The sequence below is a fragment of the Henningerozyma blattae genome, chromosome 7, assembly GCF_000315915.1.
Source record: "Henningerozyma blattae CBS 6284 chromosome 7, complete genome".
In the NCBI taxonomy this organism is placed as follows: Eukaryota; Fungi; Ascomycota; class Saccharomycetes; order Saccharomycetales; family Saccharomycetaceae; genus Henningerozyma; species Henningerozyma blattae.
The window spans coordinates 590,974-615,411 of record NC_020191.1 but is presented as its reverse complement, the minus strand read 5'-3'; the positions used below and the strand labels follow the sequence as shown (position 1 = coordinate 615,411).

The following is a 24,438-nucleotide window of genomic DNA, read 5'->3' as shown; positions in this document are numbered from 1 at the left end:
TATTCATTTGTCAATGCGAAAAACTATAAAAAAAAGACGTCTTTAAGAAAACTTGTTTCTAAAAAAACTCCCCAATTGTAATTCAAAGAGAGGCATCCAACACAACCAAATTTCAGTAGAAATATATACATATACATTGTTTTGCATGTGTATCTTTTTTTTTTTTTTTGCACCCTCAAATGTTTATGATGAGAAAGTCTACGGACAGCTATAAACCCAGCTCTTCGATTTAATTAAAGGAGATCAACTTTTCACTCTGATAACATTTCTATATATTTTCCGTATTTAAAACTCAATCTCTTGCATCGTTATATATCGAATTGTAATGTTCCCCCAAAGAATAATAATGCTTGAAATATACCAAGTTAATCACATTCTTACCCTTGTCGTTGAAAACAATCGGATCTTGTTGTTCACTCATCATGATACAAACTTGACAATCATATAATTGACAAACTGCCATTATCTCCACATCACCCCCCCATTTCGCAGTCTCTTTAATACTCTTGACATAACTATTAATATCATCACCTTCATCAATAAGATATGGTAAAAAATCATCTTTATTTGCAAGGATATGATCACCAATCAATCCTCTCAATTTATAAATATCATCATTTGTCTCATTCACAAGATCATTAATTTGTAATTGATGTAAAATTGATGCAAATAAACAATGTCCATCAGGTTTGACATCATGTTCTTTCATTTGTAATTTAGCCAATTTCATATCTATTTGATCTCTTTCAATCTTACCATAATCGATCGTAGTCTCCTGTAAAGCTTCTTGTTTGATCCGGGCAATCTCTGCTTCTCTTTTCGCAAGACGTTCTTTTTGTCTATTTCTACGTTTTTTACCTGGAGTTGGTACATTTGTTTGTACTTCTGTCTTTGCCTTGGGTGTTTCTGATTCTTGCTTGGATATTTCTGGCTCTGACTCATTCGCTTCAGGAACCTCAGTTATATCCCGTTCATTCTCGACATGGAAATTATATCTTTCATCTTCATGTTTTCTTTGTAATTCCATCATCATTTCATTACATTTCCGATTAATTTTTTTCTTGTATTTTTATTTGATTCTTTCTTCAAATTACTAATCTCTAATTGTAATTCTTCCAATTCCTTACCTTGTCTTGATAAAAGTTCCTCCATCTCTCACCACTTTATTTTTTTTTTGTAATTTTACTTGAGGATTGCATTTAAATTTTTACTCATAAAATGTATATCATTTTGTGTGAAACTTTAATAGGCTATCTCTTCGCCCGAACACCAAATCTCAAATGGGATTAAAAAGAATGGAGGGTTTAGAAAAAAAATTAAAAAAATTAAAAAAATAAGACAAAAAACCAGAAAAAACGACGTTTTAACTTAATAAGCACAATAGATACAATAAACGCAATTGGTAATGAAATTGATTGCTATATTAATTGTTATGGAGAGGTGTCTCCATTCAATTAGTGACGTCAAGAAAGAAAAAAAAAAATGGTATTGCACAAGTTTGAATGTTTAATATCATTCATAGGAAGTTAATTAATTACCAAGTATAATAAATTGAACACATATATACATAATTTGTCCTTAATTGAATGTCTACAGTACTTCCGTCCTCCCGATATATTTTAAAATCGGGGCAAACTGTGTGCCTGACTCAACTCCATTTACCCGAAATCATATCTATTTTACGATATCCCATAGAAAGATTATGCTAGAGGTATAGTTATAATTGCCTTACAACACATAATAAGAGATCCCTGATAATTATTTGATCGGCTAGTAACCGGTTTGGAATCGCAGACATTTTATCGTTTTCAAGTTTAATTTTGTTAATGTACACTCCGAAATTTATTACCCGAAATTTAAAGTCCGAAAAATCGTTAATCCACACGTATCATCCAAAAGATTAGATGAATCTTCAAGCATTCAAGAATGTCAAGTAGATAATCATTACTATCAAGCATTTATCGTTGGATAAATTTCAATTACTTTGAGGTAATGTTGCCTCGATAATACCACTTTTTTTTTCTTGTTCTTCTATATGCAATACTAGTAATGCTATGAACCGAAACTTCATATTATTATCTTTTTAGTTACGCAAATTTACGTTTTTCGTGGGTCGATATATCAACGGCTATCTATTTTTTTTTTCTCTCAAGAGATCTTCGGAAAAACATCACACCATCCGTCAATAAAACTAAAAGCCGGGCAATTTACTATCACAATAAATTGTTCATTAATTTGAACTAGAAACAGTCACCAATAAACCGTAACACGATCGAACTTCCAAGATTCTGAATGCCTAAAGTCAATCATCATATTGTTCGACGAACCTTGAATGGTTTTTTACTTGCAGTTGGTTATCTCCAAAGCGGTTTAGTATTGTTCCGATCCTTAATCAGGACATTTTCCCATCCAAAAATAAAATATATATATATATATATCTTAGTCTCGAATTAAAAATGGGCTGCCTGCATTGTACAAACGTAGAACAAGCCCAAAACGGGAATACCTATTACGCAACACAATCGCCGCTGATTAGGCATTATTAGTTATTTATCCATTCATAAAAGTTCTTCTATTGGAAAACACGAGGTCAAAAGAAAAATAAAAAAAAAAATAAAGAGCAAATATCCGAAGACACATCTGTACTACCATCAAAAAAAGAAAAGCCTATTAACAGATGGCCCAATATGGTTCCAATTTGCCAAGTGACTCTCGGAAAATTGCCCAATTTCTTCTAATAAAAACCAGCAGAAGAAAGATATCTATCTGCCCCACTTTTCTCGGAAAAATATATTCCCGGCCATTCTTGACGTATGTATATACTGCTTCTCTCTCCAAAAATGGCAAAACACACCTTTGCCCAGATGTATCCGATTAGGAAAAAGGACGCAGAACGTAGCAGAGAGGACCATCGCAGTGCCCGAACAGGAACAATATGGTTCCCCCACGCTATTATCTGTGCGCCGAATCTCACACGAGTTCTCACCGCAGCACCGCAGCACCTATACATGCGAGCTTTCTTTGCTGCCCCGGCGGTCCCGTGCCTACAGCATGACCGTGGGTAGCTCAGGCACAGCAGCAGAACCACACATCCACTGAATTGCCCGTTCTAGCAAGATCCAGAAAACTACTGTAGCATGGCAAATAAAAAGAGTGGGGTACGGCAGATTCTTCATCCTATCTGGGCTACTTGATACCCTCAAGTACACAGACATCCTCGCACCAAATAGCTGCCCACGGGTTTTCCTTTCCCCCACACAGACAACTCTGTAGCGTCCACCGGTACAACTCAAATCTTACTTCCATATGGATTATCTCTTAAGAATACCTGCAGGACGCATACGTCAGGCACGCATCACAGAAATGCCGCAGGGCTATGTACATTTGTACCAAACTAGGCGATGCCTAAGGGTAGTCCGCACAGCTGCCGGATGATTTCACATTGCCCGGGCAAGAAGATCGAAGGATATCGCTAAGTGGAACAAATATCTGTCTAGAACTTAGTGGCTGCCTCTTTCGGTAATATTGGAATTCCCAATTGAATATAGAAGGTAGAATTTCGTGCTTCAAACTTCAAAAGGCTGTAAAAACCAGGTCATTTAATACCTTGCTAGGACTACCAGTTGAGTAAATAGCAAGACTGGGAAAAACACACAGAAAACTAAGGAGCCACCAGGAGCCACCTCAAAGACTCCATCTATTTGTAAGCATTGCCTTCGATATCTCAAGCCAGCTAAATTCCATTTACGAAAAAAATTAAGGCCCAAAAATACCTAGAAAATCTGTAGTAGTCTCTTGCTTATACGTGATCGATTCTTGGATTTTCGAAAAGAAAACAATAATAAAAAATAAAAATAAAATAAATAATAATAGTAATAATAAATCTTGGAAACCTGAATTTCACAACAATAACAACCACGAAGACTCTTGGGATATTGCTGCAGCCTCACAGTGACACTGCAGTTTATCATTGTGAAATTAAGTTTCATTGTCGATGGATATTTCTCGTGGATTATTCACAGATATCGCAGTAGCACATCGTGGTTTTTCCTTACATATATGTATATATTCTACTACTAGTGGTAACGTTTTTCCGTCGATATTATTATATATACTTATTAATCTTCTATTTATCCGTGTTGTTGATCTTCATGGATTATTATTAACACATCTGTCACTGTGGTTTTTTTTTCTGAAACATATCAACATCGCATACAAAGATATACATTAAGCGTTTACTAAAGGGTAACTATTTGATATTGCTTTTGCTTTACTCCTTTTTATCTTTTATTTATTTTGCGTGTGTGCTTTTTATTGTGTCTGTTTGATTTTTGGTCTATAATTATTCAGTGACCATAGGCAACAAATAATAACATAGGCAAATCAAGCCATATCTCAATTAGAAGAATTAAGAAACCGTACACGAAGAGACATTAGGAAAGAATAAATTTTAATTTTATTGTTATTTTTTTTTGACATCGTATCTATCACCCTTTTATTATAACAAAATAGTTTTTTTCTTCCTCATAATCCCTCCCCCACTCTTCCTTTCACTATTGTCTCTCCATTCAATTGTATGATATCGTATTAAATAATCCCTTTTTACAATCTTTTTTTTTTCAGAAAAAAAAAAATACACTGCTTTATTTTTACTGTGTTGATGCTCTATTATTACCCGAATTGATAAAACTTTATCTCTCCAATTCCGTCTAAAATACCTACTAAAGGATCAATATATATTCTTTTCTGTCATAGATATATCTAGAAAAAAACAAAAGTCTAAAGAGAAAAGAAAAACCTTATTTCTCATCGTCTTCCACTAAGTTATTATTTATTTTTTATCATTTATATTCATTACCGTTTCCTATTACCGCTTACACTAATCAATTGTAATATACATCCCTAATTGCCCTTTTTTTATCTTAGAAGAAAAAAAAGTCAAAGAAGAAAAAAATAATTATTTCTCTTTTCAATCTATCACTATTAATTTAATATATTTCTTTATTTATTTTTATTTTTGTTAAGACATAACTAATACTGTTTTCGTATTCAATAGAAAACTAGCACCTCACCTCCCCCTTACCAATTCGTTATTCATATCTGTATCTGTACCTTATCTGATTTATATTGCACCGTTGAAAAAGAAAATTCCCCGGTATTGATAAGCACCCTTTATATATATAACATAGAATATCAATCCAATCATATTGTAAAATAAATTAGTTGATACACTCAGCAGATTAGATAATCATTCATTAAAAACACATATAATGTCCCTAGTTGGTACTTCCAATGCCCCCACGCCAATGACCTCATCTTCTGTGGGAAACCAAACAAACACTGGTATAGATACTTCTCCAAGATCTACAAATTCTCCTTCCATAATGCCACAATCCACTGCAACTACTTCTGTGACAACTACAACAGTCACTGCACAGCCAGTACTTCCTGATACTACTCAGCAACATTCCACAATTCCTAAAAAGAGAACTAAAGTTTCAAGGGCGTGTGATCAATGTAGAAAGAAGAAAGTAAAATGTTCAAGTAATGTAGATCCTTCTAATTCTTTGGCTCCCACTTCTTATGCAAATGGAGCTTGTTATAATTGTATTAAAAATGGTGAAAAATGTACATATCAAAGAGTTCAATTAAAAAGAGGTCCTGTAAAAGGCTATAATAAAGTTAACAAAAATAATAATAATATAAGTGCAAACGCAAATTCAAATTCAAATGCAAGTACTCCATCGGTAATCCCAATTGAGAAAAAAAATTCAACTTCAAGTGAAAGTGTATTGCCTAATACAAAAGGTAATGCAACAAATGTAAACATGAATTCTTCTGTACTATTACCTCCCATCACTCGATATCTAAATAATAGTACTACTAACAACACTAATAATAAACAAGATCCTTCTAATACGCAATCAGCAAATACTACTGATACCAATGTAACTACTACTTCAAATACAACTACAACTAATAATACTTTGAAGAATATATCTGGAACACCAACTCAATCAAATCCAATAAGTACACATTCCACTCCTACTAGTGCCACGACTAATACAAATATAATGAATTCTCTTGGTTATTTTAACAATCAAAATTCTATTAGCAATACTTCCACGAATAACACTCCTGGACAAATTTCTGTAAATAATAATAATAATAATAATAATAATAATAATAATAATAATAATAATAATAATAATAATAATAATAATACTGCTACAGCCACTACCACTACCACTACAATAACATCAAATAACCTAAATCCAAATAGATTAAGTGGCGGTAATAGCCAATTAACTATGGCAAATCTAGGTTCACAACAATTTTGGAAAGTACCTTATCATGAATATCAGAATCAACGTAGAAATTCTGTAGATTCCTCAACAAGTGATGCTCAGTCATTGAATAGGCATAGCGTTACAAGTTTAACATCATCACAGCAAGATCAATTGTTATTAAATTATAATACTACTCAACCAAGCAATCCTTTATTTCCTGCAAATATAGCTCAACAACAACAATGGTCATTTTTAAAATCTTCACCAATAGATAAAAAATCAAGATCGAATTCAAATGCTTCAATACAATCTACTTATACAAATGAACTGAAAATTAATAATACAACAAATCAATTATTATATCCATATTCCCAATTTACTCAACAACAACAAAAGCAACAACAACAATTTTCACCACAACAGTTTATGCAACAACAATTTATTCAAACTCAACCTCAATCATCACAACCTCAACAACCCCAACAACCCCAACAACCCCAACAGTCCCAACAGTCCCAACAGCCCCAACCAATACCATCCAACCAAATACATCCATCAATAACAAGCAATGATGGTCATACCCATTCATTGCCACCTTCCAATATTTATACTGGATTCCGTTCTAGAACAAGTTCTGTTGTAAGTGATACATTATCGCCAGATACCCCAAATCATCAACCTTCGTTACCTATTCCATTATCACAATCAGCATATCATCCATTATCAAATACAACATCTAATACATCTGACTTTTCTAAATTAACTGAAAAAAACGATATCGGTAATGCTTCCAATTCCAATAATTCATCAAATCAATTGTCTGTAACAAGCCCCTTAGTTCCATCAGCTCTAAGCACAAGAAAACGTTCAAGAACAAATTCTGAACAAGCTAGATTTAATTCTAATTTACCTCATCAAAATATCACAAATTTAAATCCAAATAAAAAAATGTCATTCTCAAGTCCAATGAGAGCACCATCTGTTTCATCTGCCATATCTGTATCTGAAGGTGCTGGTTCACCTGATGGTTTGCATATTCATCATGGCATTTCTAATACTTCCCCAACTACAACTACTACGGTTAATATTAGCGGACCCTCTCATAATAATAATCATAATAGCAGTGATAATATTACTTCCACTAATAATGGTAATAATGTCAACGCTACTAGTGCACTAAATCAAGTTCAAAGTTATCCACTAAATCCAAGTGCAAATAATTATACCAGTTCATCAGATATCGAACTAATTGATAATTATTATGAATTTGTACATATGGGATTCCCAATTATTCCATTAAATAAAGAAACTCTAATGAATGAGATTTTATTGATTAACAATCAACCAATATCTGAGATTCATGAGATTAATAATGCTGTAATATATTGTTTTAAAAATTCTTTAACTTTATTATTTAAAACATCATTAAAGAGGAATAACCAATCTAGTAATATTTTTGAAAATGAAGAATCTAGCTCTGAAGTTGATACCATTTCGAATAGTAATAATAGCAATGTTAATGCAGATCCTACCTTATCTAATAATAATGAAACTGAACGTAGATCATCTCATAATTCAATAAATGATTCACCTGATACTCAATATCGTCGTATGGAATTTACTTCTGAATTAAATCAATGTTTTCAACATCTTGTTGATTTACATCCAAAGATGAGAGAACATAGAAATATTATTTCATATAAGATTAAAATCATTTATTTATCTACATTTTCCATTTTAAATTACATTTTGGCATTTGTTGGGTGTGATAATTCCTTTGTATTAGGGATGTCGGTTACAGTTTTCCATGAATTTAAAGTTTATAAACATCTTTTATTGCCAGATGATCCTGATTTAGATGATGAATTAGATGAAACCAATATTGAACCACCTATTGAGGAAAATGAAAATGCAAATAATAATGAAAATGTAAATGAAATTGAAACGGATGCTGATAAAGATAAAAACAGTAACGTAAGTATTGATAGGCCTATTAAAAGCTATTGTGGATTAGATTACCGAATTTTATTTAAACGGTTATATATACTATTGATAATATTTGATTCATTACAAAGTTGCTCATACGGTACACCTAAATTATTAAATATTCCAATAACTGGGTTAATTGATAAATGGTTTAGTAATCCTAAATGGAATTACCAAAGACAAAGAGAGCTGCGTAATGGGAATAATGGAAATGCAGAGGAAGAACAAGATGGTGATGATGATGAAGAAGATGATGATGATGAAAATGTATTATTTAATGAAGAGTTGGTATTAAAATGGTGTGTTGATGAGAATGCATTGCGATTAAAGAACATTTTACAATCTTTAAAACTGGGTGAGACTTTAACTGAATTGGCCTTGAACCGTTCTACTATTAGACTATTATCTCAGCATAATCTACGTATATCATTTTTAGAATCACAAGATAAGGAACTTCAAGAAAGAAATGAACTAACTATGGAAAAGACATGTTCACAAAATTCAATCTATTGTGTGTCTGGGTTAATGAATGTATTATTATTAAAGAAGAAAAAATTCTCAACCATTTTGTTAAGATTAAAAGATATGAATACTCAAGAATTGATTGAATTAGATTTCGAAAAAGCCGTGACTTTAACAGAATCTTTATCTAGTATCATATCCTTAATTTTACAAATTTTAACTTGGATGATGAGATTAAATCCGACCAATAGTATTGATTTCAGCCATCGTCCACCTCTTATCTCCAATAGCATGTCTCATATGAATATGAATTTAAGTAGCAATGCTTCCATTAAAAGCAATAAAAGTAATTCCAGTAATGCAAGTGTGAATGGAGAGGGATTTTATAAAAAATTGTTGGGTTTCAAACAACAGCAAGAAGATTTGAATGTAATGTTTGAACATTCCCGTGGTATCATTTATCCATTCACCGTGTCTATGTTACATGAGATATTTAACATTACGGAATCTATAAAACATTTGCCCACACTCTTGATTAGTCTTGTCATGACCACACCTAAAGTGATTAATAAAAAACCTGATACTAATAGTAATATGAATTCGTTGAATAAGCCACAAGATTTGGTAGTGAAATTATCAAATTCGATGAATGAAGTAGTTCAAATCACAAGTTTACTAAATATGATCAAACCTTTCCGTATGTTTGCTCATCATATCTCGAAAAGAACAAGAAGATTATCTACCGATGTTGATTACTTGAGTAATTCCAATACGAGTACCACACGTTCACGTAACAAAAGCCTGAGTAATCTTTCAAATACTAATAGCTCAATTACGGAAAAACTGTTTGGTAAATATAATGATACCTCCTTATCGTTGAAGAAACGAAACTCGATCATTTCAATGACTCAAGCCAACACAAAGGATGATAACTCGAAAAATGTAATGGAATCGTTTGTGCAAACCGGTTGGCAATTGCTCGACGACTCAGAACTGGGCTGGATCTAGTTCCGTGTTATGTACTTGTAACCTGTCTGTAGTATGCGTAATATTTGTAGGATCTGTAGTGCTATACATGTAATACAAGACACTAGCTAAGCTAAGCTAAGCTAAACGAAAGAAAACAAATCTGGACTGAATAAAATTAAATTAAACTAGACTAAACTAAAGTGGCTCCAACAATATGCGTAGGCATAAATACTAATAAAAAAACAACCGTTCTTAGGGGGCTAACTACCGTAGGCGTCTCATATAACCCCGTGAATCTCTTAGTACACTGATTATGATCACTCTACGGACTGGATGTGACCAGATCTTTCCGGATCTCTTGTGGGGTGCGGGGTCTTTTTTCCCACTAAAAATAGTCCCCACGCCAAATAGTCCCCACCGTAAATAGTCTCCGTGCATTCGAGAATGCAACCCGTGCACCACAGGCGGGTAACGCACGGGCTTTTTTTTCACTCCCGAAATGGGCAAAACAACAACAGCTGTGTCACAACGGCATTCTGCACAGAACAACGTGCAGGGCATTATGGTACGCGCTCGTCGCCGTCTCCCAACTGAACTGGCTCGACTCTCGAGTATATTTAAGGTGCTTGAAGTTTCCTTTCTATTAGACTAAAGGATTTACTATCTCTTATTCCAGTGTTATCAATTGTTTCAATTATATTCATTATATAGACTAGACAATCAATCATAGATCTACATTATCAACTTTTGTATAATATTCCAGTACCGTTGAAGTATTCTCGGAATTTGAACATCCTTTCTAATAACAAACGCAAACCTAATTCACTCCCCTAGGATATTACTCCCTTTAAATAATGGCTGCTAAGAAGCATATCAAAACTCAATCATCATATGCTTTTGAAAGTAATACAAGTAATGTGGCTGCATCTCAAATGAGAAACGCCTTGAATAAATTATCTGATTCTTTACCAGTTGACGACCCAAGACGTGCCAGATTCGATAACGAATTGGATTCTTTCTTTTCTTTGTTTAGAAGATATTTGGTCGATAAATCTTCCGGTTCTACTTTAGATTGGGATAAAATCAAATCTCCAAACCCAGATGAAGTGGTCCCATTTTCTGTCATTGAAAAACAACCAGAAAACATTTCTAATTTGAAAAACTTGGCTGTTTTGAAATTGAATGGTGGTCTAGGTACCTCTATGGGTTGTGTGGGTCCTAAATCTGTTATTGAAGTTAGAGATGGTAACTCCTTCTTAGACCTTTCTGTCAGACAAATTGAATATTTGAACAGACAATATGATAGTGATGTTCCATTATTATTAATGAATTCTTTCAACACTGATAAAGATACTGCCCACTTAATTAAGAAGTATTCTGGTAACAGAATTAGAATCAGTTCCTTTAACCAATCCAGATTCCCAAGAGTCTTCAAAGATTCTATGTTGCCAGTACCAGACTCCTTCGACTCTGCTTTAGATTCATGGTACCCACCAGGTCATGGTGATTTATTCGAATCTTTATATGCTTCTGGTGAATTAGATTCCCTATTGGCTCAAGGTAGAGAAATATTATTCGTCTCAAATGGTGACAATTTGGGTGCTACTGTAGACTTGAAGATCTTAAACCACATGATTGAAACTGGTGCTGAATATATTATGGAATTGACTGATAAGACTAGAGCTGATGTTAAAGGTGGTACTTTAATCAATTATGATGGTCAAGTCCGTCTTTTAGAAGTTGCTCAAGTTCCAAAAGAACATGTTGATGAATTTAAGAATATTAGAAAGTTTAAGAACTTTAACACTAATAACCTTTGGATCAACTTAAAAGCTATTAAGAAATTAGTAGAATCCTCCTCTTTACAAATGGAAATCATTCCAAATCAAAAGACAATTTCTAGAGACGGTCAAGAGATTAATGTCCTTCAATTAGAAACTGCATGTGGTGCTGCCATTAGACATTTCAACGGTGCCCATGGTGTTGTTGTCCCAAGAACCAGATTCTTACCTGTTAAGACATGTTCAGATCTATTAATGGTTAAATCAGATTTATTCTACCTAGAGCATGGTGCTTTGAAATTAGACCCAACCAGATTTGGTCCAAATCCTTTAATTAAGCTGGGGTCCCATTTCAAGAAAGTCTCAGGCTTCAGCAATAGAATCTCACATATTCCAAAATTATTAGAACTGGATCATTTAACAATCACAGGTAATGTATTTTTAGGTAAGAATGTCACTTTGAAGGGTACTGTCATTATCGTTTGTTCTGATGGTCAAAAGATTGATATTCCAAATGGTTCCGTCCTAGAAAACGTTGTCATTACCGGTAATTTACAAATCTTGGAACATTGATCCTATTACTAATACCTTTCTCTTTTTTTACTATATTTTAATTATTTACTTCTTCATATATACATCCTAATATATAAACATTAATGAACAACTTTGCAACATTTTCTAATACTTTTTTGCCATCCTCCGTGACAGTTTCTTATTACTTGATTAAGAACTTAGAAATTCTGTTACCATTTCCGCTCTCCATTGTTTCTTCGCCTGGCACTTTCTTTAATGACACTTGAATATAACGCATGCGAAGAAATATTTGAAAAATTTTATCGTGCAAAAAAAAATTTTGAAAAAAATGTAAATAATATAAATATGCAGGTATTTTTTTTCATGCCCATGAATAATTGTGGAATAAATTGGCGGACACGATTTTAAATTCCCCTTACTATAATGTTTTTCTTAAATCTTGTTTTTTACCGTATTATCTGGGAAATTATACTCCACTAAACACATCTGACTCATTATCATCATCATCCCTTATGACTAATAGCAATTCTATCAGAAAGAACATCAAAGCTTGTTTGTTTGATATGGATGGTCTACTGCTAAATACAGAAGACATTTATACAATCACAGCTAATGAAGCTCTTAAGAAATATGGGAAAGGACCATTCACCTGGGATGTTAAAATGAGAATGCAAGGTTTACCTGGTCCAGAAGCAGGTGCTGTAGCAGTTAAACATTATGATTTGCCTTGTACCGTGCAAGAGTATATGGATTTGAATGCACAATTACAAAATGACTACTGGGGAAAATCAGCTTTCTTGCCAGGTGCTAAAGAATTAATCCAATATTTGAAATCAAAAAACATCCCAATTGCCTTATGTACTTCATCTGACAAATCAAAACTCAATAAAAAGACAGACCATTTAAAAGATGTCTTTGAATTATTTGATGTCATTGTCACTGGTGATGACTCAAGAATTCCAAAGGGTAAAGGTAAACCATTCCCCGATGTTTGGATTGCAGGTTTAGCTGAATTGAATGAAAAATTTAATACTTCAATTACTTCAGATGAATGTCTTGTTTTTGAAGATGGGAAAATTGGTGTCACTTCTGGTATGTCTTTTGGTGCATTTGTAATTTGGGTACCACACCCTGAATCTTACGGCGTATTGGGTGACACTGATGCCTTCTTAAACGGTAAAGGTGAACTAGTCAAATCATTGGAATTATTTGATGCAACTCAGTTTGGTTTGTAGTAAATAAAGTTTCTTGCAAATTGATTACGATTATAAAATTTTATTTAATAATATTTATTTAATTGTTGCCACTCCAGGTATTTCATCTGTTTTCGTGGGGGGGGGGGGGAAAAATATAAATAAATTTACACGTAATTGGTTATCATTAACATTAATCAATTCTAATTTTGCAACGTCCTCACTCTTGCACGATCATATAGTTTCAAGATGTAGTCCAATACTTTCGCCATTATGTAATCGTCTAATACTCTCAGCTAATACACCACTAATGTCTAATATTTCCAATTTGGAACATTTCTTGAGCTTACTTTCAATCACGATACTATTTGTAACAACTAACATCTCTAATTTAGATTTGATTAAAATTTTTATAGTTAAGTCGGATACTAATCCGTGGGCAGCAACTACAATAACACTTAATGCCCCTGCTTCAAGTAACAGTTCTGCGTCTTTTGATACAGTAACTAAAGTGTCTACTATATCAATAATGATAATGCAATCTTTCTTTTTAACGTTGCCTACTAAATTTAACCTGCTATCATTGTCAAAACGTGAACCTTCCCGATCTCTATGTATCAAAGCAACATCATAATGAAGATGGTCTGCAATATTTGAAGCTCTCTTGGCACCAGCGGCATCTGGCGAAACTATAACAACTTCGGATGTATTTGTCCCATAATTTTCTTTTAAATAATCAACAATGCATGGCTCCATGGATAAGTTATCAACTGGAACGTTAAAAAAACCTTGAGTTTGAGGAGCATGCAATTCTAATGTTAAGACATGCTTACAGCCACATGACACTAGCATATCTGCTATCAATTTTGCAGTTATTGGAGCTCTTGGTCGTTCCCTTTTATCTTGTCTTACATAGGGGAAATATGGAACCACTGCTGTTATAGTGGCAGCAGAGGCTAATCTTGCAGCGTCTAACATAATTAAAGTTTCAAGTACTCGATCATTTATGCCCAAGGGAGACATTGGCATTAATATATAAACGTCTTGGCCTCTAATAGATTCAGATATAGAAAATAAAATTTCTTGATTACTATCATGATTAAGTTCTACTGGTACTACACTTGTTGATAATTTCTCACTTACTAATTTTGCTAATTTATTGTTAGGTGGGGCTAATAGCTTAATAGAATGTTCTGGCATCTCTTTCTGAGCATTATTTTGTGCCTAGCTTAATAAAAACTTTAATAAATCGAGAAATATTTTCTATTCCTCTTTATCAACAGAAGTTATGTATAGAAGAGCTTTGGGTTTCATTCATATTAGAGTGCCAAATATTTGATTGTGTTAAAAATTGCAAATTTAGATTTGATTTTTTCAATTTCAAACAAAAATTAAACTTTCCTAATCATCGGAGTCATGCTATTTGTTTCCCTTAAATCCCCCGCAAATTCATTTGGGAATGTAATTAGGTAAAAGAAAAATAGTGAAGCATATATGTAATAAAAAAGAGGAAAAAGAGAGTTTTGAAATGGTTTAAACAAACAAATCAAAGTTTGTAATTAAAAGTAATTAGTATATAAAGATGAAAAGTAAAAAACGAATATATTAAACTAAAATGTTTTTGTAATGTATAGGGGTATTATAAATTTTGTTGTTTGTTATTTTATTTTTTTTTTTATTTTTTTCTTTTTGTTAGATTTAGTAGTATTACTACTTGATGGTTGTGGGTTTTGCTGAATAACAATTGTACCATTTTTAACTTCATCTGATTCATTTGCAAATTTTTGTTGAGAATCCAAGAAAAACATTAAATCTTTTGTTTGTTCAGTTAAATCACGATTTTCAGCTTGTAATTGGTTCACAAGTTTTTCCAGATTTGTATTTTTTTTCGTTTGAGAATCAAGATTTTCTTGTAAGCCTTTAATCATTAAATTTTTTTCATCTATATCATGATTTTGTTTTTCAATAATATTTGAAGTATTACTTAATTTTGTATTTAAATCATTTAATTTGGAATTTAGTTTTTCAATTTCAATTTGGTTTTTATTTTGATTGTTTTCATTCATTTTTTTAATTTCTAAATTTTGAGTTTCTAACTTTAATTCATAATATTCTCTTTGTGATTCTAGTTGTGATATAAGAACTTGAACATATTCAAGATGATATTCTCTATTTCTCATGAAATTATGTATCATATTATAATCTTTGCTAGATGATTTATCAAATTCATCATTGTTATCATCAGTCACATTAGAAGAAGTTGAGTTTTCAGTAGATAAAGCAGATGTTTGATGAATACTTGTAATTAGAGAATTCCCATTGGTTTGATGGTTTCTAGAAAAATCTTGAAGTTGTCTATTTCTTGTAGTAGAATTTAATAATGTTGTTAATTCGTCATTATCATTATTCGAGGCATTAGCAGTGACTTCTACTAATTTCCCATCGACTTCATTTTGAACCAATCTATGAACGTAATTATCACTAGAATAATCCCAAACCCTTTGAGTTTTCATATCCATGGCAAAACAATGGCTTGTCTTTTCATAATGCTCAATCGCATGCTTTAAATTATAACGCCCACAACCGATATTCCCACAGATCAAGCAAATCCATAAGTTATCTAATGAATTGCAAACTAAGCAATGATTCGAATCCTTGATATTTACCTGTTTCTTGTTAATCACTAAATCTCTTGAGATTCGAAGAGTGGAAAACCTACAAATTGGACATTTGGAGTTTTTCCATTTATTTAAGCATTGGCAATGGAAAGTATGCTGACACGGTATAGTTATTAGCCCAGTTATTGAAGAATCCATTCTTTCTAAACAAACGGGGCAACTTGGTAATTCTAGTGAAGTATTAATATTATTATTCGAATTTGAATTCGGGTTTGGTTTTGGATTTGTAAATGGATCAGTTAAAAGAAATGGGAAGTCTTTAGTGTTTGTATCAGAAAATAAATTGTTAACAAAAACAATTTTAGCAATCTCTACTACATGGCAGGTCTCTGGATCCATTTTAGAAAATTTTTGACCATTAAATTTATTCATAAATTTCTTAGCAGCTTCTTTAAATTTAAATTTGATTAAAACCATGAAATTATATCCAAACTTGTTTACTGATTTATTCTTTAATATTCTGAAATAAGATATCTCATGATTTATTATATCATCGCCAATATAATAGTGTAATAATTCATGTACGGTGAAATATATCGGTATGAATAAAATAGCCAACATGGTTCCATCACCTCGTACAACGGACATATTATCATCTTCCTCCAACACTGGTGTACTTTCGTTCAAACTGGATTTTGCCTCATAATCAGTATCTATACTATTGATATTTCTGAACAATCTAATAATTCCATCACCAATATACTGTGATACAATCAAATCCGTGTCCTTTGTGGAATTACTACCGCTTCTATTACCATTTTCGCCCCTAGTCGGAAGCATTGGGTCACTATCCCTTTGAGCTTGTCTACTAGAATCTTCCATTTGAATATATATATTAGAGTACCTACAATCTTGGATCTTTTTTGAAGAATAATGCTTACTAATCAAATTAAAGGGTTGTCTTTTACTGATTCCTATATCTCCCGTGATAAAAGTCTTGTATGCTGAAGCTGCCTGTTGCTTGGAATTCAACTGTATAACTATTGAATAGTTGTTTTGAGTCATTCAACTTGTTTGCAACACTTGTCTGTTTGTCTTTGTTGATAAACTTATTGTTCTATTTTTATTTTTACTTTTATTTTATTCGTTAATATTTTTTTTTCATTTCAGGTAAATCCTATTCTTATATTTTTCCTTATAAGCCCTTCTCATCGATATTTAACCCTATTATATATCTACCCAAACCCTGATCACAAGCATAACCCTACTTGATATAAACCCAAAGAATGTTTTCCCACAGCCCTAGGTATTTTTGGACCCTGAATTTCACGTCTTTCGGTTACTGACAAACATTAAAATAACCGAGAATTACTCCGCCTGGCGATTCCTCCGCATCCGCCTCCGCGGTTGCTGTACACGGCGGGACATACCTAATGAGGTAATCCCCGTCTCCATCGAATCAGAGATCCAAGCGGCACTAGAGTATTTTTTTTAATAGACATTTGTCCTTAGTAACAAAAGGAACCAGTTCTGACGTTGATTAGAAATATAGCGTATTGTCTTATCTAAGCTATATATCTCTCTATTGTCGAAGGAGATGCAAGCCAAGATGTCTAATTATTTTCTTGTCTTCATCGTTTTGCTCAACTATTTGGTTTTTTAATGGTTGTTAGTATATGGCTTTCTATCTTGGAATATCCTTTATCTATCACTATCTAACACTTAAAGGTGCCATTTAATGATATAGGGCATTACTTGTTTTGCCAAGAAATATTAAACTTCTATCAAAAGAACCAATTTGTACATTTTAAAGACAAGTTAAAAAAAAAAAAATTAGGCATAATACAATAATATAAAAATAAAATAAAATTTAAACATATAAAATCAATTCAGTAAGGTAATTATGGCTGATGATACCCTTTATTTGAATCCTCATGAAGCTGCTCTTGCTGTTATTGCCACATCCATGAAAAAGGCCCGGCTGAGATTAGATATTCTGTTTTTAAATTCGATTACAGGTGGCCTATTATTTGTGCCTGGTGGTCTTTTGTTTATTGCCCTTCATTCTGAATGTTTAGAGATATTACATACAAATCCTGGTGTTCTTACATTTATCGGAGCGGCAAATTTCACAATTGGTCTATTTTTTGTTTTAATTAATGGTGCAGAGTTATTTAATTCAAATATTTTATATTTTTCTCTAGGGCTAATTAGAAATTCAGTGACAATTTTTGATTTAGTCATATCATGGATTGTTTCATTAATTGGTAATCTGGGTGGTTGTTTATTTGCCACATATTTGTTTGTTTACGTTTCAACAACAGGAACTTCCAAAGATTGGGTGGAGGGCTCAATTTATTTATTAAATGAAAAAAATTCATTTAATTTTATTAGAACTTTCATTAAGGCCATTGCAGGTAATTGGTTTGTTTGTCTGGCAGTATATTTACAATTGATGGTTAAACCAACACATGTAAAGTTGATTGTTATGGGATTACCTATTTTCACATTTGTGTCTCTAGGTTTCACTCATGTGATCGCTGATATGCCAATTTTATTCCTTGGTATGTTAAACGGTGGGCATTTATCTGTAGGCAAATATATTTGGAGATTATTAATTCCAGCAGTCTTAGGTAATATTGTTGGTGGTGTAGCTTTTACCATCTTAGTACCTTATTACTTGCATCTATTAGTGGTGGAATTCGATAGAAAGAAATTAAACTTACCTAATTATGAAGAAAGAGATGAACAACCTGATGTGAATATGGATTCAAGAGTGGTTAGAGTGTTGCCAAGTTCAATAAGAAAATCTACTATTAAAAACATGCATATTTCTCCTTTAAGATCTAATAAAAAATTGCATAGAGTCAAAGTACATCCATCTGATGATTATGAAAAAGTTTCCTTGAAAGATGAAGGTGATGATTCTGACTCTACGGAGTCGACAATGTCTGTAGAATCACATAGAGCTGACGATGGAACATTAAGTATAGTATCATCTCCTGCATCATTATCAACATTTTCCTCTCGTTCATCAACAAATACAAATACTTCCACAAATAAAGTACAGACATTACAGCATATGGTTGTTGATCCAAATAGTTCAAATAATGACAAATTTGTTACGAATAATAACGGTACTGATGTTCGTAGTAGATTAAAGGTTGAACATTCTAATGGAACAGCGATCCTACCCATCGCTCTAACTCCAACAAATATTGAATCAGCTTCCATAATAAATACAGTGCCCCATACTATTGATACCACTCTTTCTAATACAATTTCAAATACTCATTCAATCTATTCAAAAAAGGGTGATCATATAAATAGAATATCTGCCACTTCTACTTCGAAACCGCATCAAAGGAGTGGAAGTAGAAGCAGTAAGAGTAGTAATAGAAGTAATCATGCTACTCAAATTCATTCAAACACAAATACAAACACAGACACAATCATATGGCGAACTAAAAGTCAGAACCTCATTAAAAGAATTAAAACAATTAATAAAACTCCTCCAGGAGTATTTCCTATTCTGGGGATGGATTCAGATGAAATCGAATACGTAGCTGAAAATGAATACTCAAGTGATAATTCTAATGATAACGGCAATAAACAAGAAAATATAATGGATCCAGATAGACAATTGATACATGATATATTTTCTTCTCATACTACGACAAAATCTGATGTAGATGGAACTTTTAACTCTGAGCCATATTTATCTTCTTCAAATTTCTATACTACTGATTCACATAAATCTCGACATTCAAGAACTCACAGCAGTACCACTCATGAATTTAATAAAGAAAGATCACCTTCCATGTCTCAGTATAGCGTAAAATCTTATTCAGGAAGGAATAGTGTTCATTCTTATTCACAAAATATATTTAACGAAAATGCAGAAGATAGTAAATCCATGTCTAGAGACAAAGCATCCACTAATAAAGTATCTGATAAAAATCATTATAACGTTCTAGAAGATAAACCTGGTGCTCGACTTGAAAAAACTTTATCAAAGCTAATTGAAAGAACAGCATCCAGAGCGCGCTCGAGATCTTGTTCTCATTCAACTATACAAAATCAAGATCAAACAGAATATTCTTATGATATTGAAAGAAATGCACCGGACTCAACGGCTAATAATAATAAAAGATTATCTAAAACTACTCAAGATTTGCTACCGACAAATGCACTTGATAAGCCAGGGTCATATGATTAATATTGCATGCCTGACTTTATAAGGCAATAATATATATACATATATATATATAATTTCATACCTATGAGACCGTTTGTTGTAAACATACATCTGTGTGTAGGTATCTGCATGCATAAGTGTTGCCACAATAATTATAACTTATACTAAACCCTCTACTTCCTATCATGAAAACTAATATTTTTTTAATTACAAAATAATTAAATAATATTTTGATAAATCTTTTATTTACGCGTTACATTAGATCAAAAAGACGCGTAAGATTTTCAAAAGACATAAAACTAAAAAAAATACGTTAAAGGATTTACATAAACAAACTATTGAATAAATAGTATCAAAGGTAAAGATAATAAAAAGTAATTGTAAATTTCATATTACCAACAAAAAAAATTTAATATGTCAAATGATACTCCTAAAGCTAAATTAAAATTTAATAAAAATATCATTTCTACAACTGAAAATCCGATACCAACTCCAGAATTATTAAATCGATTAACTATCTTACACGATGAGCTAATGAGTTTAGTACAAGATCAAGTTGATATTTATTCCTTAGAAAAATATAGAATTGATTTAATAAATAAGAAGCTTCTAAAACATCGAGATCTAGGTGTACGCTCATTTACAGCATGTTGTATCAGTGATATTTTAAGACTATATGCTCCAGATGCTCCTTTTACACAACAACAACTTACCGATTATTTCAAATTAGTTATAAGCCAATTTAAACTACTAGGTGATAATGAAAATAATGGTTTTATTATCCAACAAACTTATTTAATTACGAGACTATTAGAATTTAGATCTATCGTTCTAATCACAGATTTACCAAATTCTTTACAATTAATTGAACAAGTTTTTCAAATTTTTTATAATGACTCGTTAAAATTTCCGATTAAATTGTATAATGTACTTGGAGGTATATTGGGTGAAATAATTTCTGAATTTGAGAATTTACCAATGAGTATCTTAAAATTAATATTCAATAAGATTTTAACTTACCCTTACGAAGAAATTTCAAATACAGCATTTAAAAAGAAAACACCCGCTTTAAGTTGCAGTTATGAAATTACTCTGATCTTATCTAATACTTATTCAAGTCGTATGTCTCGTCATTTAACAAAATATTATTCAGAAATTTTATATTCAATTACCAATAAAAATATCGAGGAACCCAACTATATTAGCTCAAAATCTATTCAATTTAATATCCTAGAGAAATTGAACAAATTAGTTATAAACATATGGCTCTTATTCCCTGAAATGTTATCATCCATTATCGGTTTCATATATCACGAACTGTGTTCGGAGGATGAGATATTACGATTAAAATCTACTAAGCTAGTTAGTGAACTTCTATCGAGACAAAGCAGCAATAATGCTTCAATTAATTTTATTAGTAGCTATAAAGATTGTTATGATGCATGGTTATTAAAGATCGCTGATATTGATGTTGATGTTAGAATCCAATGGGTCGAATCAATACCAAAATTATTATCTTGTAAAAATTCCATGGACTTAGCTTCTGATTTAAACAAGGCTTTGTCAAAAACATTAGTTGATAATGATTTTAAAGTGCGTAAATCATCTGTCATGATCTTTGTGAGGACTCCAATTCATGACATATGGAAAATTCTTACAAATCCATTAATCTATTCATCATTACTATATCTAACAAGAGAAAAAGTAAAAGAGGTTCGTGAAATTTCAATATTGGCTGTTTCTCAATTTTTTTCAAGCTCTTTAAAGCACATTGAGCGTAATTCAACTAACAAGCCTGTATGGGATATTTTGGATACAATCCCCTCTGTTTTATTCAATTTATATTATATCAACGATTTAAACATTAATGAACAAGTAGATTTAATGGTGTTTAAATACATACTACCGATAGATAGTAACGAAAAGACAAGGATTTTAAGGCTTCTACATGTATTAAAAGGTTTTGATAAGAAGGCATTTTCCTCATTTTTTGCCTTTAATAGAAGGCAATTGCAAATGTCTATTGCCCTGAATAAGTTTTTACAATTTTCAAAACTATTAAACACCAATATAGCCCAAAGTGAAGATGAGCGTCACCAAGAATTAGAAACAATAAGGGTGAAATATCAGAAAGTTATCGATTGGCTAGCAAATACAATGTCAGATAGAGAAAAAACAGTTATTTCTCTAGAAACAATTAAAAATTTAAATGATCAAAGAATATTTTTTTTACTTGAAACTTGTACGAAGTCGGATGTAAACTTCACAACCTTAAAAAATAGCTTTTCTGAATTAATGAGCAAATTACAAGACCCACAATTGTTCAAAAAACATAAGTTGCAAATGTTATCCAATATTATTCCAAAAGATATTGCTAAACAGTTAGAAATCTTACTTTATCGTTCATCTCCAGTAATTTATAATATTTCAAACGTTAATGCACTTTTAAACCTGGGGGATAGTATTGATAAATTAGAAACTGAAACTAAGCAAAAATTATTGGATGAAATATCGACTGTTAATCCTGCCTTGTTCAAAGATCAGCTTCTTACATTGAAGGATATAATCTGTGACCCAGACTTCTATGTTAATGATACAAAAGAAAAATCTGCACTTTATGATGCTTTGAAAACACTGTATAAAACTTCGAAAGTTCTAACAGAACAAAATCCTTTAAGTAGTGACAATAATGACATGTTTATTTCTAGGTTAAAAGATATTTCTTTAGAAGGTTCTCCGTTTGAGAGTAAATATGCCATAAAGTTGATCTCAAAATTACCTGATTCTGAAACAATAATGAAAGAATTGAAAACTTTAGTATTGCCATTAAATGTGGGCACATGTAAAAACTTTGCATCTCATATTGTTGTTCTAACTGAAATTTTCAAAGCCTTCCCTCATATTGTTGATGATGAGTCAACAGATATCATTAGCTATTTGATTAAAGAAGTTTTATTGTCAAACCAAGTAGTTGGTGAAGATGATGAGGCAAGTGGGTGGGTTGAAGAGCAAGAACTCTCAAGAGTAGAATATTTGTCCTTGGTCTCTAAATTGGCTGTTTTGAAACTTTTTACAAACAAACTAAAGGTATTGGCATCCGAAAATACAGATAATAAATCTACTGAAGTGTTTATTTTAAAAACGATGAAACTTTTCTTTTACTTAATTGCCAGTGGTGGTGAATTAATTGCTGAAACTAACAAAGAGAATTACCCTACACCAGCCAAGTTTCAAACAAGATTAAGATGTCAAGCAGGTTTACAAGTGTTAAAATTAGCAAAGAATCATAAATTAAGTCAATTGATTACTCCTACAGATGTCAATAAATTAATCAATTTGGTAGAAGATGAATGCTTATCTGTCAGAAAAATATTTTTGAAAAAGTTAAAAGACTATATTTCAAATGAATTAATATCAATTAAATTTTTCCCTCTGATATTTTTCACAGCATATGAACCAGATACTGAGCTAAAAGCAGACACTAAAAAATGGGTAAATTACACATTTACGAAGGAATCATTCAAAAATGGTACATATTTGGAGCGCACTCTTCCTAGATTGATACATGCTATTGCACATCATTCAGATATCATAGAAGGTTTTGAATCAGAAGAAGATGATGATTTATTGAATGCATTAATAAACGCTATTGACTATTTAATCTTTTATTTTGATTCTATTGCTGCCCAAGAAAATTTTAACCTTCTTTATTACTTATCTGAAAGAGTGAAAAATTACCAAGATAAGATTACTGATGATAATGAGGGAAATGATGATGGTACGACAGAGGAAGAAAATATGCATAATAGTAATCAAATATTTGAAACTTCCAAGAGAATGTATATGGTTAGTGAACTTGCTCAAATGGTTCTTTTGCAATTAAAAGAGAAAAGAAATTGGCAGCATTCAGCTTATCCTGGGAAATTAAACCTGTCAAGTGATATATTCTTGCCATTCATATCTGGACAAGAAACAAGAACAGTTTTAAAAACTTATTTGCCTGATAAATTTGCTGCAAAGTTACAAAATAATATTAGAACAAAAGTTCATCGCATTACACATACATCTCAAACCCAGAGACAACGAGCCCAAAAAAGAATGTTAGAAACAGAACATATTGAAGCTTCAAAAAAGAAGAAGCACGAAAGTAAATCGTTGAAAAAGAAAAGATCGGTTGCTGATGATGACAGTGAATCTGAAGGTAGTAATAGCGATGAAAATTATGACCCATCTGGTAAAAGTAAGGCTTATAGGACAACGGTAAAAAAGAATCTACGACAAAGGAAAAAGGTAAACTATAATGATGGTGGAAGTAGTGGTGATGAAGATAATTCTCTGGAATATATGATATAGTAGTGAGTGTACATTTAATAATATGTAATTATATGTAATACAGCTATGTACGTA

At 31.9% G+C, this 24,438-nt stretch overlaps 8 protein-coding genes across 8 annotated transcripts; 5 read left to right on the top strand and 3 right to left on the bottom strand.

Moving 5' to 3' along the window:
• Positions 1-292: 292 nt before the first annotated feature.
• On the bottom strand, positions 293-1,033 carry OTU2 (deubiquitinase OTU2; the record flags this gene model as incomplete). The annotated part of the gene is made up of 1 exon (XM_004181647.1): positions 293-1,033. One exon carries the CDS (start codon positions 1,031-1,033, stop codon positions 293-295), a length of 741 nt encoding a protein of 246 aa, XP_004181695.1.
• Positions 1,034-5,270: 4,237 nt separating this feature from the next.
• On the top strand, positions 5,271-9,746 carry RGT1 (Rgt1p; the record flags this gene model as incomplete). Its single annotated transcript, XM_004181646.1, has 1 exon — positions 5,271-9,746. The coding sequence occupies one exon, from the start codon at positions 5,271-5,273 to the stop codon at positions 9,744-9,746; it is 4,476 nt and encodes a 1,491-aa protein (XP_004181694.1).
• Positions 9,747-10,561: 815 nt separating this feature from the next.
• TBLA0G02340 (UTP--glucose-1-phosphate uridylyltransferase) lies at positions 10,562-12,061 on the top strand (the record flags this gene model as incomplete). The annotated part of the gene is made up of 1 exon (XM_004181645.1): positions 10,562-12,061. One exon carries the CDS (start codon positions 10,562-10,564, stop codon positions 12,059-12,061), a length of 1,500 nt encoding a protein of 499 aa, XP_004181693.1.
• A 473-nt stretch (positions 12,062-12,534) lies between these two features.
• Positions 12,535-13,257, top strand: TBLA0G02330 (haloacid dehalogenase superfamily protein; the record flags this gene model as incomplete). Its single annotated transcript, XM_004181644.1, has 1 exon — positions 12,535-13,257. One exon carries the CDS (start codon positions 12,535-12,537, stop codon positions 13,255-13,257), a length of 723 nt encoding a protein of 240 aa, XP_004181692.1.
• Positions 13,258-13,449: 192 nt separating this feature from the next.
• On the bottom strand, positions 13,450-14,415 carry TBLA0G02320 (ribose-phosphate diphosphokinase; the record flags this gene model as incomplete). The annotated part of the gene is made up of 1 exon (XM_004181643.1): positions 13,450-14,415. The coding sequence occupies one exon, from the start codon at positions 14,413-14,415 to the stop codon at positions 13,450-13,452; it is 966 nt and encodes a 321-aa protein (XP_004181691.1).
• A 458-nt stretch (positions 14,416-14,873) lies between these two features.
• On the bottom strand, positions 14,874-16,898 carry ETP1 (Etp1p; the record flags this gene model as incomplete). The annotated part of the gene is made up of 1 exon (XM_004181642.1): positions 14,874-16,898. The coding sequence occupies one exon, from the start codon at positions 16,896-16,898 to the stop codon at positions 14,874-14,876; it is 2,025 nt and encodes a 674-aa protein (XP_004181690.1).
• An 838-nt stretch (positions 16,899-17,736) lies between these two features.
• On the top strand, positions 17,737-20,052 carry TBLA0G02300 (formate/nitrite transporter family protein; the record flags this gene model as incomplete). Its single annotated transcript, XM_004181641.1, has 1 exon — positions 17,737-20,052. The coding sequence occupies one exon, from the start codon at positions 17,737-17,739 to the stop codon at positions 20,050-20,052; it is 2,316 nt and encodes a 771-aa protein (XP_004181689.1).
• Positions 20,053-20,445: 393 nt separating this feature from the next.
• PDS5 (sister chromatid cohesion factor PDS5) lies at positions 20,446-24,384 on the top strand (the record flags this gene model as incomplete). The annotated part of the gene is made up of 1 exon (XM_004181640.1): positions 20,446-24,384. One exon carries the CDS (start codon positions 20,446-20,448, stop codon positions 24,382-24,384), a length of 3,939 nt encoding a protein of 1,312 aa, XP_004181688.1.
• Between the last annotated feature and the right edge of the window lie 54 nt (positions 24,385-24,438).